At 47.3% G+C, this 12,312-nt stretch overlaps 1 protein-coding gene across 1 annotated transcript; it reads right to left on the minus strand.

Moving 5' to 3' along the window:
• Window positions 1-7,616: 7,616 nt before the first annotated feature.
• LOC140075781 (uncharacterized) lies at window positions 7,617-11,979 on the minus strand. The gene is made up of 4 exons (XM_072122072.1): window positions 11,579-11,979; window positions 10,996-11,116; window positions 8,494-8,567; window positions 7,617-8,200 (listed from the first exon to the last, which is right to left on the minus strand). Exons 1-4 carry the CDS (start codon window positions 11,892-11,894, stop codon window positions 7,914-7,916), a joined length of 798 nt encoding a protein of 265 aa, XP_071978173.1. The 5' UTR covers window positions 11,895-11,979; the 3' UTR covers window positions 7,617-7,913.
• Window positions 11,980-12,312: the final 333 nt, after the last annotated feature.

Below are 12,312 nucleotides of genomic sequence, written 5' to 3' on the forward strand. Positions count from 1 at the left end.
GATACACTGTATCACCTCCCCGCTGTATAGTATAGATACACTGTATCCCCTCCCCGCTGTATAGTATAGATACACTGTATCACCTCCCCGCTGTATAGTATAGATACACTGTATCACCTCCCCGCTGTATTGTATAGATACACTGTATCCCCTCCCCGCTGTATAGTATAGATACACTGTATCACCTCCCCGCTGTATAGTATAGATACACTGTATCCCCTCCCCGCTGTATAGTATAGATACATTGTATCCCCTCCCCCTGTATAGTATAGATACACTGTATCCCCTCCCCGCTGTATAGTATAGATACACTGTATCCCCTCCCCGCTGTATAGTATAGAAACACTGTATCCCCTCCCCGCTGTATAGTATAGATACACTGTATCTCCTCCCCGCTGTATTGTATAGATACACTGTATCACCTCCCCGCTGTATAGTATAGATACACTGTATCCCCTCCACGCTGTATAGTATAGATACACTGTATCACCTCCCCGCTGTATAGTATAGATACACTGTATCTCCTCCCCGCTGTATTGTATAGATACACTGTATCACCTCCCCGCTGTATAGTATAGATACACTGTATCCCCTCCACGCTGTATAGTATAGATACACTGTATCTCCTCCACGCTGTATAGTATAGATACACTGTATCACCTCCCCGCTGTATAGTATAGATACACTGTATCCCCTCCACGCTGTATAGTATAGATACACTGTATCCCCTCCCCGCTGTATAGTATAGATACACTGTATCCCCTCCCCGCTGTATAGTATAGATACACTGTATCCCCTCCCCGCTGTATGGTATAGATACACTGTATCCCCTCCCCGCTGTATAGTATAGATACACTGTATCCCCTGCCCGCTGTATAGTATAGATACACTGTATCCCCTCCCCGCTGTATAGTATAGATACACTGTATCCCCTCCCCGCTGTATGGTATAGATACACTGTATCCCCTCCCCGCTGTATAGTATAGATACACTGTATCCCCTCCCCGCTGTATAGTATAGATACACTGTATCCCCTCCCCGCTGTATAGTATAGATACACTGTATCCCCTCCACGCTGTATAGTATAGATACACTGTATCCCCTCCCCGCTGTATAGTATAGATACACTGTATCCCCTCCCCGCTGTATAGTATAGATACACTGTATCCCCTCCCCGCTGTATAGTATAGATACACTGTATCCCCTCCCCGCTGTATAGTATAGATACACTGTATCACCTCCCCGCTGTATAGTATAGATACACTGTATCCCCTCCCCGCTGTATAGTATAGATACACTGTATCCCCTCCACGCTGTATAGTATAGATACACTGTATCACCTCCACGCTGTATAGTATAGATACACTGTATCCCCTCCCCGCTGTATAGTATAGATACACTGTATCCCCTCCCCGCTGTATGGTATAGATACACTGTATCCCCCCCCCGCTGTATAGTATAGATACACTGTATCCCCTCCACGCTGTATAGATACACTGTATCCCCTCCCCGCTGTATAGTATAGATACACTGTATCCCCTCCCCGCTGTATAGTATAGATACACTGTATCCCCTCCCCGCTGTATAGTATAGATACACTGTATCCCCTCCCCGCTGTATAGTATAGATACACTGTATCCCCTCCCCGCTGTATAGTATAGATACACTGTATCCCCTCCCCGCTGTATGGTATAGATACACTGTATCACCTCCCCGCTGTATAGTATAGATACACTGTATCTCCTCCCCGCTGTATTGTATAGATACACTGTATCACCTCCCCGCTGTATAGTATAGATACACTGTATCCCCTCCACGCTGTATAGTATAGATACACTGTATCACCTCCCCGCTGTATAGTATAGATACACTGTATCCCCTCCACGCTGTATAGTATAGATACACTGTATCCCCTCCCCGCTGTATAGTATAGATACACTGTATCCCCTCCCCGCTGTATAGTATAGATACACTGTATCCCCTCCCCGCTGTATAGTATAGATACACTGTATCCCCTCCCCGCTGTATAGTATAGATACACTGTATCCCCTCCCCGCTGTATAGTATAGATACACTGTATCCCCTCCCCGCTGTATAGTATAGATACACTGTATCCCCTCCCCGCTGTATAGTATAGATACACTGTATCACCTCCCCGCTGTATAGTATAGATACACTGTATCACCTCCCCGCTGTATAGTATAGATACACTGTATCACCTCCCCGCTGTATAGTATAGATACACTGTATCCCCTCCCCGCTGTATAGTATAGATACACTGTATCCCCTCCCCGCTGTATGGTATAGATACACTGTATCCCCTCCCCGCTGTATAGTATAGATACACTGTATCCCCTCCCCGCTGTATAGTATAGATACACTGTATCCCCTCCCCGCTGTATAGTATAGATACATTGTATCACCTCCCCGCTGTATAGATACACAGTATCCCCTCCCCGCTGTATAGTATAGATACACTGTATCCCCTCCCCGCTGTATAGATACACTGTATCCCCTCCCCGCTGTATAGTATAGATACACTGTATCCCCTCCCCGCTGTATAGTATAGATACACTGTATCCCCTCCCCGCTGTATAGTATAGATACACTGTATCCCCTCCCCGCTGTACAGTATAGATACACTGTATCCCCTCCCCGCTGTACAGTATAGATACACTGTATCCCCTCCCCCCTGTATAGTATAGATACACTGTATCCCCTCCCCGCTGTATAGTATAGATACACTGTATCCCCTCCCCGCTGTATAGTATAGATACACTGTATCCCCTCCCCGCTGTATAGTATAGATACACTGTATCCCCTCCCCGCTGTATAGTATAGATACACTGTATCCCCTCCCCGCTGTATAGTATAGATACACTGTATCCCCTCCCGCTGTATAGTATAGATACACTGTATCCCCTCCCCGCTGTATAGTATAGATACACTGTATCCCCTCCCCGCTGTATAGTATAGATACACTGTATCCCCTGCCCGCTGTATAGTATAGATACACTGTATCCCCTCCCCGCTGTATAGTATAGATACACTGTATCCCCTCCCCGCTGTATGGTATAGATACACTGTATCCCCTCCCCGCTGTATAGTATAGATACACTGTATCCCCTCCCCGCTGTATAGTATAGATACACTGTATCCCCTCCCCGCTGTATAGTATAGATACATTGTATCCCCTCCCCGCTGTATAGTATAGATACACTGTATCCCCTCCCCGCTGTATAGTATAGATACACTGTATCCCCTCCCCGCTGTATAGTATAGATACATTGTATCCCCTCCCCCTGTATAGTATAGATACACTGTATCCCCTCACCGCTGTATAGTATAGATACACTGTATCCCCTCCCCGCTGTATAGTATAGATACACTGTATCCCCTCCCCGCTGTATAGTATAGATACATTGTATCCCCTCCACGCTGTATAGATACATTGTATCCCCTCCCCGCTGTATAGTATAGATACACTGTATCACCTCCCCGCTGTATAGTATAGATACACTGTATCCCCTCCCCGCTGTATAGTATAGATACACTGTATCCCCTCCCCGCTGTATAGATACACTGTATCCCCTCCCCGCTGTATAGATACATTGTATCCCCTCCCCGCTGTATAGTATAGATACACTGTATCCCCTCCCCGCTGTATAGTATAGATACACTGTATCCCCTCCCCCCTGTATAGTATAGATACACTGTATCCCCTCCCCGCTGTACAGTATAGATACACTGTACCCCCTCCCCCCTGTATAGTATAGATACACTGTATCCCCTCCCCGCTGTATAGTATAGATACACTGTATCCCCTCCCCGCTGTATAGTATAGATACACTGTATCCCCTCCCCGCTGTATAGTATAGATACACTGTATCCCCTCCCCGCTGTATAGTATAGATACACTGTATCCCCTCCCCGCTGTATAGTATAGATACACTGTATCCCCTCCCCGCTGTATAGTATAGATACACTGTATCCCCTCCCCGCTGTATAGTATAGATACACTGTATCCCCTCCACGCTGTATAGATACACTGTATCCCCTCCCCGCTGTATAGTATAGATACACTGTATCCCCTCCCCGCTGTATAGTATAGATACACTGTATCCCCTCCCCGCTGTATAGTATAGATACACTGTATCCCCTCCCCGCTGTATAGTATAGAAACACTGTATCCCCTCCCCGCTGTATAGTATAGATACACTGTATCCCCTCCCCGCTGTATAGTATAGATACACTGTATCCCCTCCCCGCTGTATAGTATAGATACACTGTATCCCCTCCCCGCTGTATAGTATAGATACACTGTATCCCCTCCCCGCTGTATAGTATAGATACACTGTATCTCCTCCCCGCTGTATAGTATAGATACACTGTATCCCTTCCCCGCTGTATAGTATAGATACACTGTATCACCTCCCCGCTGTATAGTATAGATACACTGTATCTCCTCCCCGCTGTATTGTATAGATACACTGTATCCCCTCCCCGCTGTATAGTATAGATACACTGTATCCCCTCCCCGCTGTATAGTATAGATACACTGTATCCCCTCCCCGCTGTATAGTATAGATACACTGTATCCCCTCCCCGCTGTATAGTATAGATACACTGTATCACCTCCCCGCTGTATAGTATAGATACACTGTATCACCTCCCCGCTGTATAGTATAGATACACTGTATCCCCTCCCCGCTGTATAGTATAGATACACTGTATCCCCTCCCCGCTGTATAGTATAGATACACTGTATCCCCTCCCCGCTGTATGGTATAGATACACTGTATCCCCTCCCCGCTGTATAGTATAGATACACTGTATCCCCTCCCCGCTGTATGGTATAGATACACTGTATCCCCTCCCCGCTGTATAGTATAGATACACTGTATCCCCTCCCCGCTGTATAGATACACTGTATCCCCTCCCCGCTGTATAGTATAGATACACTGTATCCCCTCCCCGCTGTATAGTATAGATACACTGTATCCCCTCCCCGCTGTATAGTATAGATACACTGTATCCCCTCCCCGCTGTATAGTATAGATACACTGTATCCCCTCCCCGCTGTATAGATACACTGTATCCCCTCCCCGCTGTATAGTATAGATACACTGTATCCCCTCCCCGCTGTATAGTATAGATACACTGTATCCCCTTCCCGCTGTATAGTATAGATACACTGTATCCCCTCCCCGCTGTATAGTATAGATACACTGTATCCCCTCCCCGCTGTACAGTATAGATACACTGTATCCCCTCCCCGCTGTATAGTATAGATACATTGTATCCCCTCCCCGCTGTATAGTATAGATACACTGTATCCCCTCCCCGCTGTATAGTATAGATACACTGTATCCCCTCCCCGCTGTATAGTATAGATACACTGTATCCCCTCCCCGCTGTATAGTATAGATACATTGTATCCCCTCCCCGCTGTATAGTATAGATACACTGTATCCCCTCCCCGCTGTATAGTATAGATACACTGTATCCCCTCCCCGCTGTATAGTATAGATACATTGTATCCCCTCCCCGCTGTATAGTATAGATACACTGTATCCCCTCCCCGCTGTATAGTATAGATACACTGTATCCCCTCCCCGCTGTATAGTATAGATACACTGTATCCCCTCCCCCCTGTATAGTATAGATACACTGTATCCCCTCCCCGCTGTATAGTATAGATACACTGTATCCCCTCCCCCCTGTATAGTATAGATACACTGTATCCCCTCCCCGCTGTACAGTATAGATACACTGTATCCCCTCCCCGCTGTATAGTATAGATACACTGTATCCCCTCCCCGCTGTATAGTATAGATACACTGTATCCCCTCCCCGCTGTACAGTATAGATACACTGTATCCCCTCCCGCTGTATAGTATAGATACACTGTATCACCTCCACGCTGTATAGTATAGATACACTGTATCCCCTCCCCGCTGTATAGTATAGATACACTGTATCCCCTCCCCGCTGTATGGTATAGATACACTGTATCCCCTCCCCGCTGTATAGTATAGATACACTGTATCCCCTCCACGCTGTATAGATACACTGTATCCCCTCCCCGCTGTATAGTATAGATACACTGTATCCCCTCCCCGCTGTATAGTATAGATACACTGTATCCCCTCCCCGCTGTATAGTATAGATACACTGTATCCCCTCCCCGCTGTACAATATAGATACACTGTATCCCCTCCCCGCTGTATAGTATAGATACACTGTATCCCCTCCCCGCTGTATAGTATAGATACACTGTATCCCCTCCCCGCTGTATAGTATAGATACACTGTATCCCCTCCCCGCTGTATAGTATAGATACACTGTATCCCCTTCCCGCTGTATAGTATAGATACACTGTATCCCCTCCCCGCTGTATAGTATAGATACACTGTATCCCCTCCCCGCTGTATAGTATAGATACATTGTATCCCCTCCCCCTGTATAGTATAGATACACTGTATCCCCTTCCCGCTGTATAGTATAGATACACTGTATCCCCTCCCCGCTGTATAGTATAGATACACTGTATCCCCTCCCCGCTGTATAGTATAGATACATTGTATCCCCTCCCCCTGTATAGTATAGATACACTGTATCCCCTCCCCGCTGTATAGTATAGATACACTGTATCCCCTCCCCGCTGTATAGTATAGATACATTGTATCCCCTCCCCGCTGTATAGTATAGATACACTGTATCCCCTCCCCGCTGTATAGTATAGATACACTGTATCCCCTCCCCGCTGTATAGTATAGATACACTGTATCCCCTCCCCGCTGTATAGTATAGATACACTGTATCCCCTCCCCGCTGTACAGTATAGATACACTGTATCCCCTCCCCGCTGTACAGTATAGATACACTGTATCCCCTCCCCGCTGTACAGTATAGATACACTGTATCCCCTCCCCGCTGTACAGTATAGATACACTGTATCCCCGTCTCCTGTATGCTATAGATACACTGTATCTCTTCTGTACGCTATAGATACACTGTATCCCCCTGTCTCATGTACGCTATAGATACACTGTGATACATTTGGTTCCTGTGGTTCCTGTGACATCACCGGACCATGTGATAGGGGCGGGATTGTGACATAACTGGGTCATGTGATCACCAGACACTCAATACAGGAAAGTCACCTCCAGCCTCACCGACCAATCATGTTATGAGTGATGGAAGGATCCTCACCTCAGCTGCTGCAGAACCTCTTCATACACTGCCCAGCTGCCACATAACATCATAACAGACACTTTAACTGCTGCAGAACCTCTTTATACACTGCACTGCTGCCGCAGAACATCATGGCAGACACCTCAGCTGCTGCAGAACCTCTTCATACACAGCTCTGCTCATGCAGAACCTAATCATAGACACAGTGGGGCACATTTACTAAATCCTGCGCTCAGTCTGAACCAGTCGGATCGTCTCCTAAACTGTATCCCTGCGCAGACACCTGTTATACCCGCCCAAGCCGCGTTATCCCTGAAAAAGGTGAAGAGTCCAAGGAAAGTGCGCAGCGCCGTGAGCCCCATTATCTTTTATTTTTTTGATCATTTATACATTTTCAGAAACATTGTTGGATTCAGTAAAGATATATATTTCATATATATATACTTCATTCTGTGTGATGAATGATAGTAGGCCGTCCCCCTTGCCCAATCCCTGGCCCCTCCCCCCTTGCTGACACCAGTTGTGCACCAGGCAGGGGAACTGCTCAGTCTCCATTCAGCAAATATAAACTGTAACGTATAAAGTGTCAGGTCCTGCTCTGTAGCTGCTGACTGTGCCGATGTTACTGCCGCCTTCCCTACAGGTGGTGCCGCCTGAGGCAAGACACTCACCCCCCTCATAGCAGGTGCACCCCCGCCTCCCCTCCCCCATGTCCCTTATTTCTTAATTTCTCTCTCATGGAAGAATTTGTGTAGGAATTTCTTGCGCTCGATCCTCTCTTTTCGGGGATTGCGTTCCTCTGACATTCGGAAGTTGACATTTTGTAGGACTTTATGGATCAGGTTCAGGAATTGCAGATGTCTTCCCAGGGTCTTCAGGTTGTCCTCCTGTGTATAATTCTCCACTGAGAAGATTTCTTCCGCTCCCAACCCCTCAAAGAGGTCCCGGAATTTGGAGAATGGGCCACATGTCTTGTGGGTGAGGACGATGATGGGGAAGATTCCTGTGGAGAGAAGGAGAGAGGAGATTACTGACCCCACAATGTCCTGTCCATGGAGGGGGAAGATAAGAGGAGAACGGGCGGAGGACTGATGATGGCAGCCACACTCCATCTGTATCTATAGAGATAATGGGACTGGTTGTGGGGGGGTCCTGCACGTAGCCGTGTCCTCTCCCACCTCCTGGATCTCCTCCCCTTCCCCACAATCACCCAAATAGTAATGGATATATTGATGAGGACCCTGGGATAGGAAGTGTTACCATCTCCTGAGCGATGAGTACCTGTACCCCATGTACCTGTAAGGTCTCGGCAGGTTTTTAGGAACTGCTTGATGTCCTCCACCTCATCTGCTGCCATCTCTCTCTTCACACTGTAAAAGCAGAATATCATCTTGAGGTTACCTGCAGGTAATGTGTCTCCCCATTGTCCCGGAGAAGAGCATCTGATGAGCCCCCATTATTATAGTGATGGGGGTGCATGGATGATCAGTGCCCCCCATTATCATATTACTTTGGGTGAGTGCATGATCAGTGGTCACCTCCATTTTTCATCCTGGCAGTGAGTTTGTGATCATTATCCAAGTCTTGTGGGTGAGTGTAGGATAAGTGATTGTCCTAGTCCTTGGGTCAAGTGTCTGATCAGTGGTCCCCTCCATTGATATATTCCTCGGGGGGAGTGTTCGATCAGTGGTCCCCTCCATTGTTATATTCCTCGGGGGGAGTGTTCGATCAGCGGTCCCCTCCATTGTTATATTCCTCAAGGTGAGTGTCCCCTCAGTGGTCCCCTCCATTGTTATATTCCTCGGGGGGAGTGTTCGATCAGTGGTCCCCTCCATTGTTATATTCCTCAGGGTGAGTGTCCCCTCAGTGGTCCCCTCCATTGTTATATTCCTCGAGGTGAGTGTCCCCTCAGTGGTCCCCTCCATTGTTATATTCCTCGGGGGGAGTGTTCCCTCAGTGGTCCCCTCCATTGTTATATTCCTCGAGGTGAGTGTCCCCTCAGTGGTCCCCTCCATTGTTATATTCCTCGGGGGGAGTGTTCGATCAGTGGTCCCCTCCATTGTTATATTCCTCGGGGGGAGTGTCTGATCAGTGGTCCCCTCCATTGTTATATTCCTCGGGGGGAGTGTTCGATCAGTGGTCCCCTCCATTGTTATATTCCTCGGGGGGAGTGTTCCCTCAGTGGTCCCCTCCATTGTTATATTCCTCGAGGTGAGTGTCCCCTCAGTGGTCCCCTCCATTGTTATATTCCTCGGGGGGAGTGTTCGATCAGTGGTCCCCTCCATTGTTATATTCCTCGGGGGGAGTGTCTGATCAGTGGTCCCCTCCATTGTTATATTCCTCGGGGGGAGTGTTCGATCAGTGGTCCCCTCCATTGTTATACTCCTCGGGGGAGTGTTCGATCAGTGGTCCCCTCCATTGTTATAATCCTCGGGGGCAGTGTTCCCTCAGTGGTCCCCTCCATTGTTATACTCCTCGGGGGGAGTGTTCGATCAGTGGTCCCCTCCATTGTTATATTCCTCGGGGTGAGTGTCCCCTCAGTGGTCCCCTCCATTGTTATATTCCTCGGGGGGAGTGTTCGATCAGTGGTCCCCTCCATTGTTATATTCCTCGGGGGGAGTGTTCGATCAGCGGTCCCCTCCATTGTTATATTCCTCGGGGTGAGTGTCCCCTCAGTGGTCCCCTCCATTGTTATATTCCTCAGGGGGAGTGTTCGATCAGCGGTCCCCTCCATTGTTATATTCCTCGGGGTGAGTGTTCGATCAGTGGTCCCCTCCATTGTTATACTCCTCGGGGGAGTGTTCGATCAGCGGTCCCCTCCATTGTTATATTCCTCGGGGTGAGTGTTCGATCAGTGGTCCCCTCCATTGTTATACTCCTCGGGGGAGTGTTCGATCAGTGGTCCCCTCCATTGTTATATTCCTCGGGGGGAGTGTTTGATCAGTGGTCCCCTCCATTGTTATACTCCTCGGGGGGAGTGTCCCCTCAGTGGTCCCCTCCATTGTTATATTCCTCAGGGGGGAGTGTCTGATCAGTGGTCCCCTCCATTGTTATATTCCTCGGGGGGAGTGTTCGATCAGTGGTCCCTCTCATGCCATAGAGACATAGTCACAACTGTATCTTCTATGACCCCTATTGCCACATTTATTGTATTATTGATATAACCTGGAGATGGAGGAGTTTAGGTCTGGCACGTCCCCCCCCCCCATGAAAATGAAGTTTAAGCTGATTTCCCTCTGTTCCTGCGCATGCACCTGCCGCTCATGTGTCTCTTGTATCTTGTGATGGTGTGACAATAAAATGTACCTTCTGGGAAAATAAACTCTCATCTCACTTAGAGGCACCGGCACCCCCCCTGGGCACTTACAACTCATTTGCATATTTTAGAAACACAGTCTTTAGGAAGAAATGGCAATTTATATGCAAAAATACTAAAAATCTGCCTCATGTGGGATTTATCACATTCTTAACATATTTTTACACTACTTTTTTGGGTGCACTGGGACCTTTTTTTTTGCAGCTAAGACACGCGCCCAAAGTCGGTGTTTATAAGAGTCACTATATTTTTTATCAATTATTTGTGTCAGAAAACCCTCCACTTTGCTTCTAGAATAGAGAAGCATTATAACAATTTGCTCAAATTGCGACTTTTTTGTAGCTTTTTGAAAAAAGTTTTGATACAACCACAGACTCTACTACCCGATGTATCCCCCTCCAAGATAAACCAGACCGGGCCAAACCGAAAAAAGAGACGCCGCACATTCCCAGGCTAAAGATAAAAGTCTGCGTTGTCCTCACCTGTACACAAACACAGGGACAATGATATCGTTGACATTGGACTCTGAGTCCTCCAATCGATCCAACACAACATCAAACTCCGTGGTCCATTCGATCGCTGTATTCAGTGCTGCAAAGTTTGCTGGATCACAGCATAAACAAAAAGATTGAAGATTCAGATCTTTGTGATGCTAAAAATAACTAATAATGAACGAAAACTACGGCTAAACCCCATCCCAACACTGTGCACCGGCCCCTACAGTATCCTGCCCCCCCCCCCCCCCCCCCGATGACTTCTATACCAACCATAGTCATTGTAGCCAGGACTTGACCTAAATATCCCCCTAAATAAACATTTTTGGGGGATTAGATGTGTCCTTAGGTTAATCTGGTGCTCGTGGAGGAACCTTAGGCACAATATGACATAATTTTGCTCCTATTCATTTTAGGTCAAACTGCAAAACGTAGAGGGAGCAAGAAAATCAACAATCTCCTTCTTCAGAGTCTGAGAATATTCTTCATCTCCCCCCCTATCCATTATGAATATTGGTATGACCCATCTCATTCCTTGGGAAACTACCCAAAAACAAGTGAAGCCACTTACCTAGTTGGGTGTAAAACTCCCCAGTCTCAAAGGGGTTTAGTGTGGCACATCCCCGGTTGTCCACCATGGTGATGGTGGGGGTGAGTGGATAGGCGTTCCTGGCCGTGGTGAGGCCACCATCAGCTGAGCCCGCCTGAGCATGAGCGATGAACTCCTTATCATACAGGGCGTATTTACATGAGTTGATTAGGGAAGATTTTCCATGTCCCAGGAAGCCCATGGTCTGGATGAGGACCCGGTTGAAGCCCTGGTTCCCCAGGGGGCAGTTATTGAGGGTGTAGGACAAGATACAGTTCTTCAGTTGCTCAATATCCATGGCTGTCTTCTTCTAAACCAAAAATCTGAGTGAACACTCGGAGGCCGAGAAGTTACTAAAGTGAAAGTAAAGCGTTTCCCCAGAAATGAGGATGGGAGTTTCCATATGAGGTGTTCATTCAGTATAATTCCACCACTGAATCAGAAGAACCTTTCACTTCACATTTCAGATTCTGATAAACTGCATTTTAGTTCAAATTTAAGATTATTGGGACACATTTACTAAGTGTAGTGCAAACTGTACTAAAAGTTTATAATGCAGGGGGCATCACAAACTGTCGCGGGCACCAGAAATGTGTCTCAGACACTTCTTATACCGGTACAAGCAGTTTGCACTGAAAAGAATGTGCAAAGTCAGGCACAAGAAAAGTGGCACAAGTCCTACACACAATACCCACCCATTGACTGCACCGTACAAC

The sequence above is a fragment of the Engystomops pustulosus genome, chromosome 8, assembly GCF_040894005.1.
Source record: "Engystomops pustulosus chromosome 8, aEngPut4.maternal, whole genome shotgun sequence".
Classification (NCBI taxonomy): domain Eukaryota; kingdom Metazoa; phylum Chordata; class Amphibia; order Anura; family Leptodactylidae; genus Engystomops; species Engystomops pustulosus.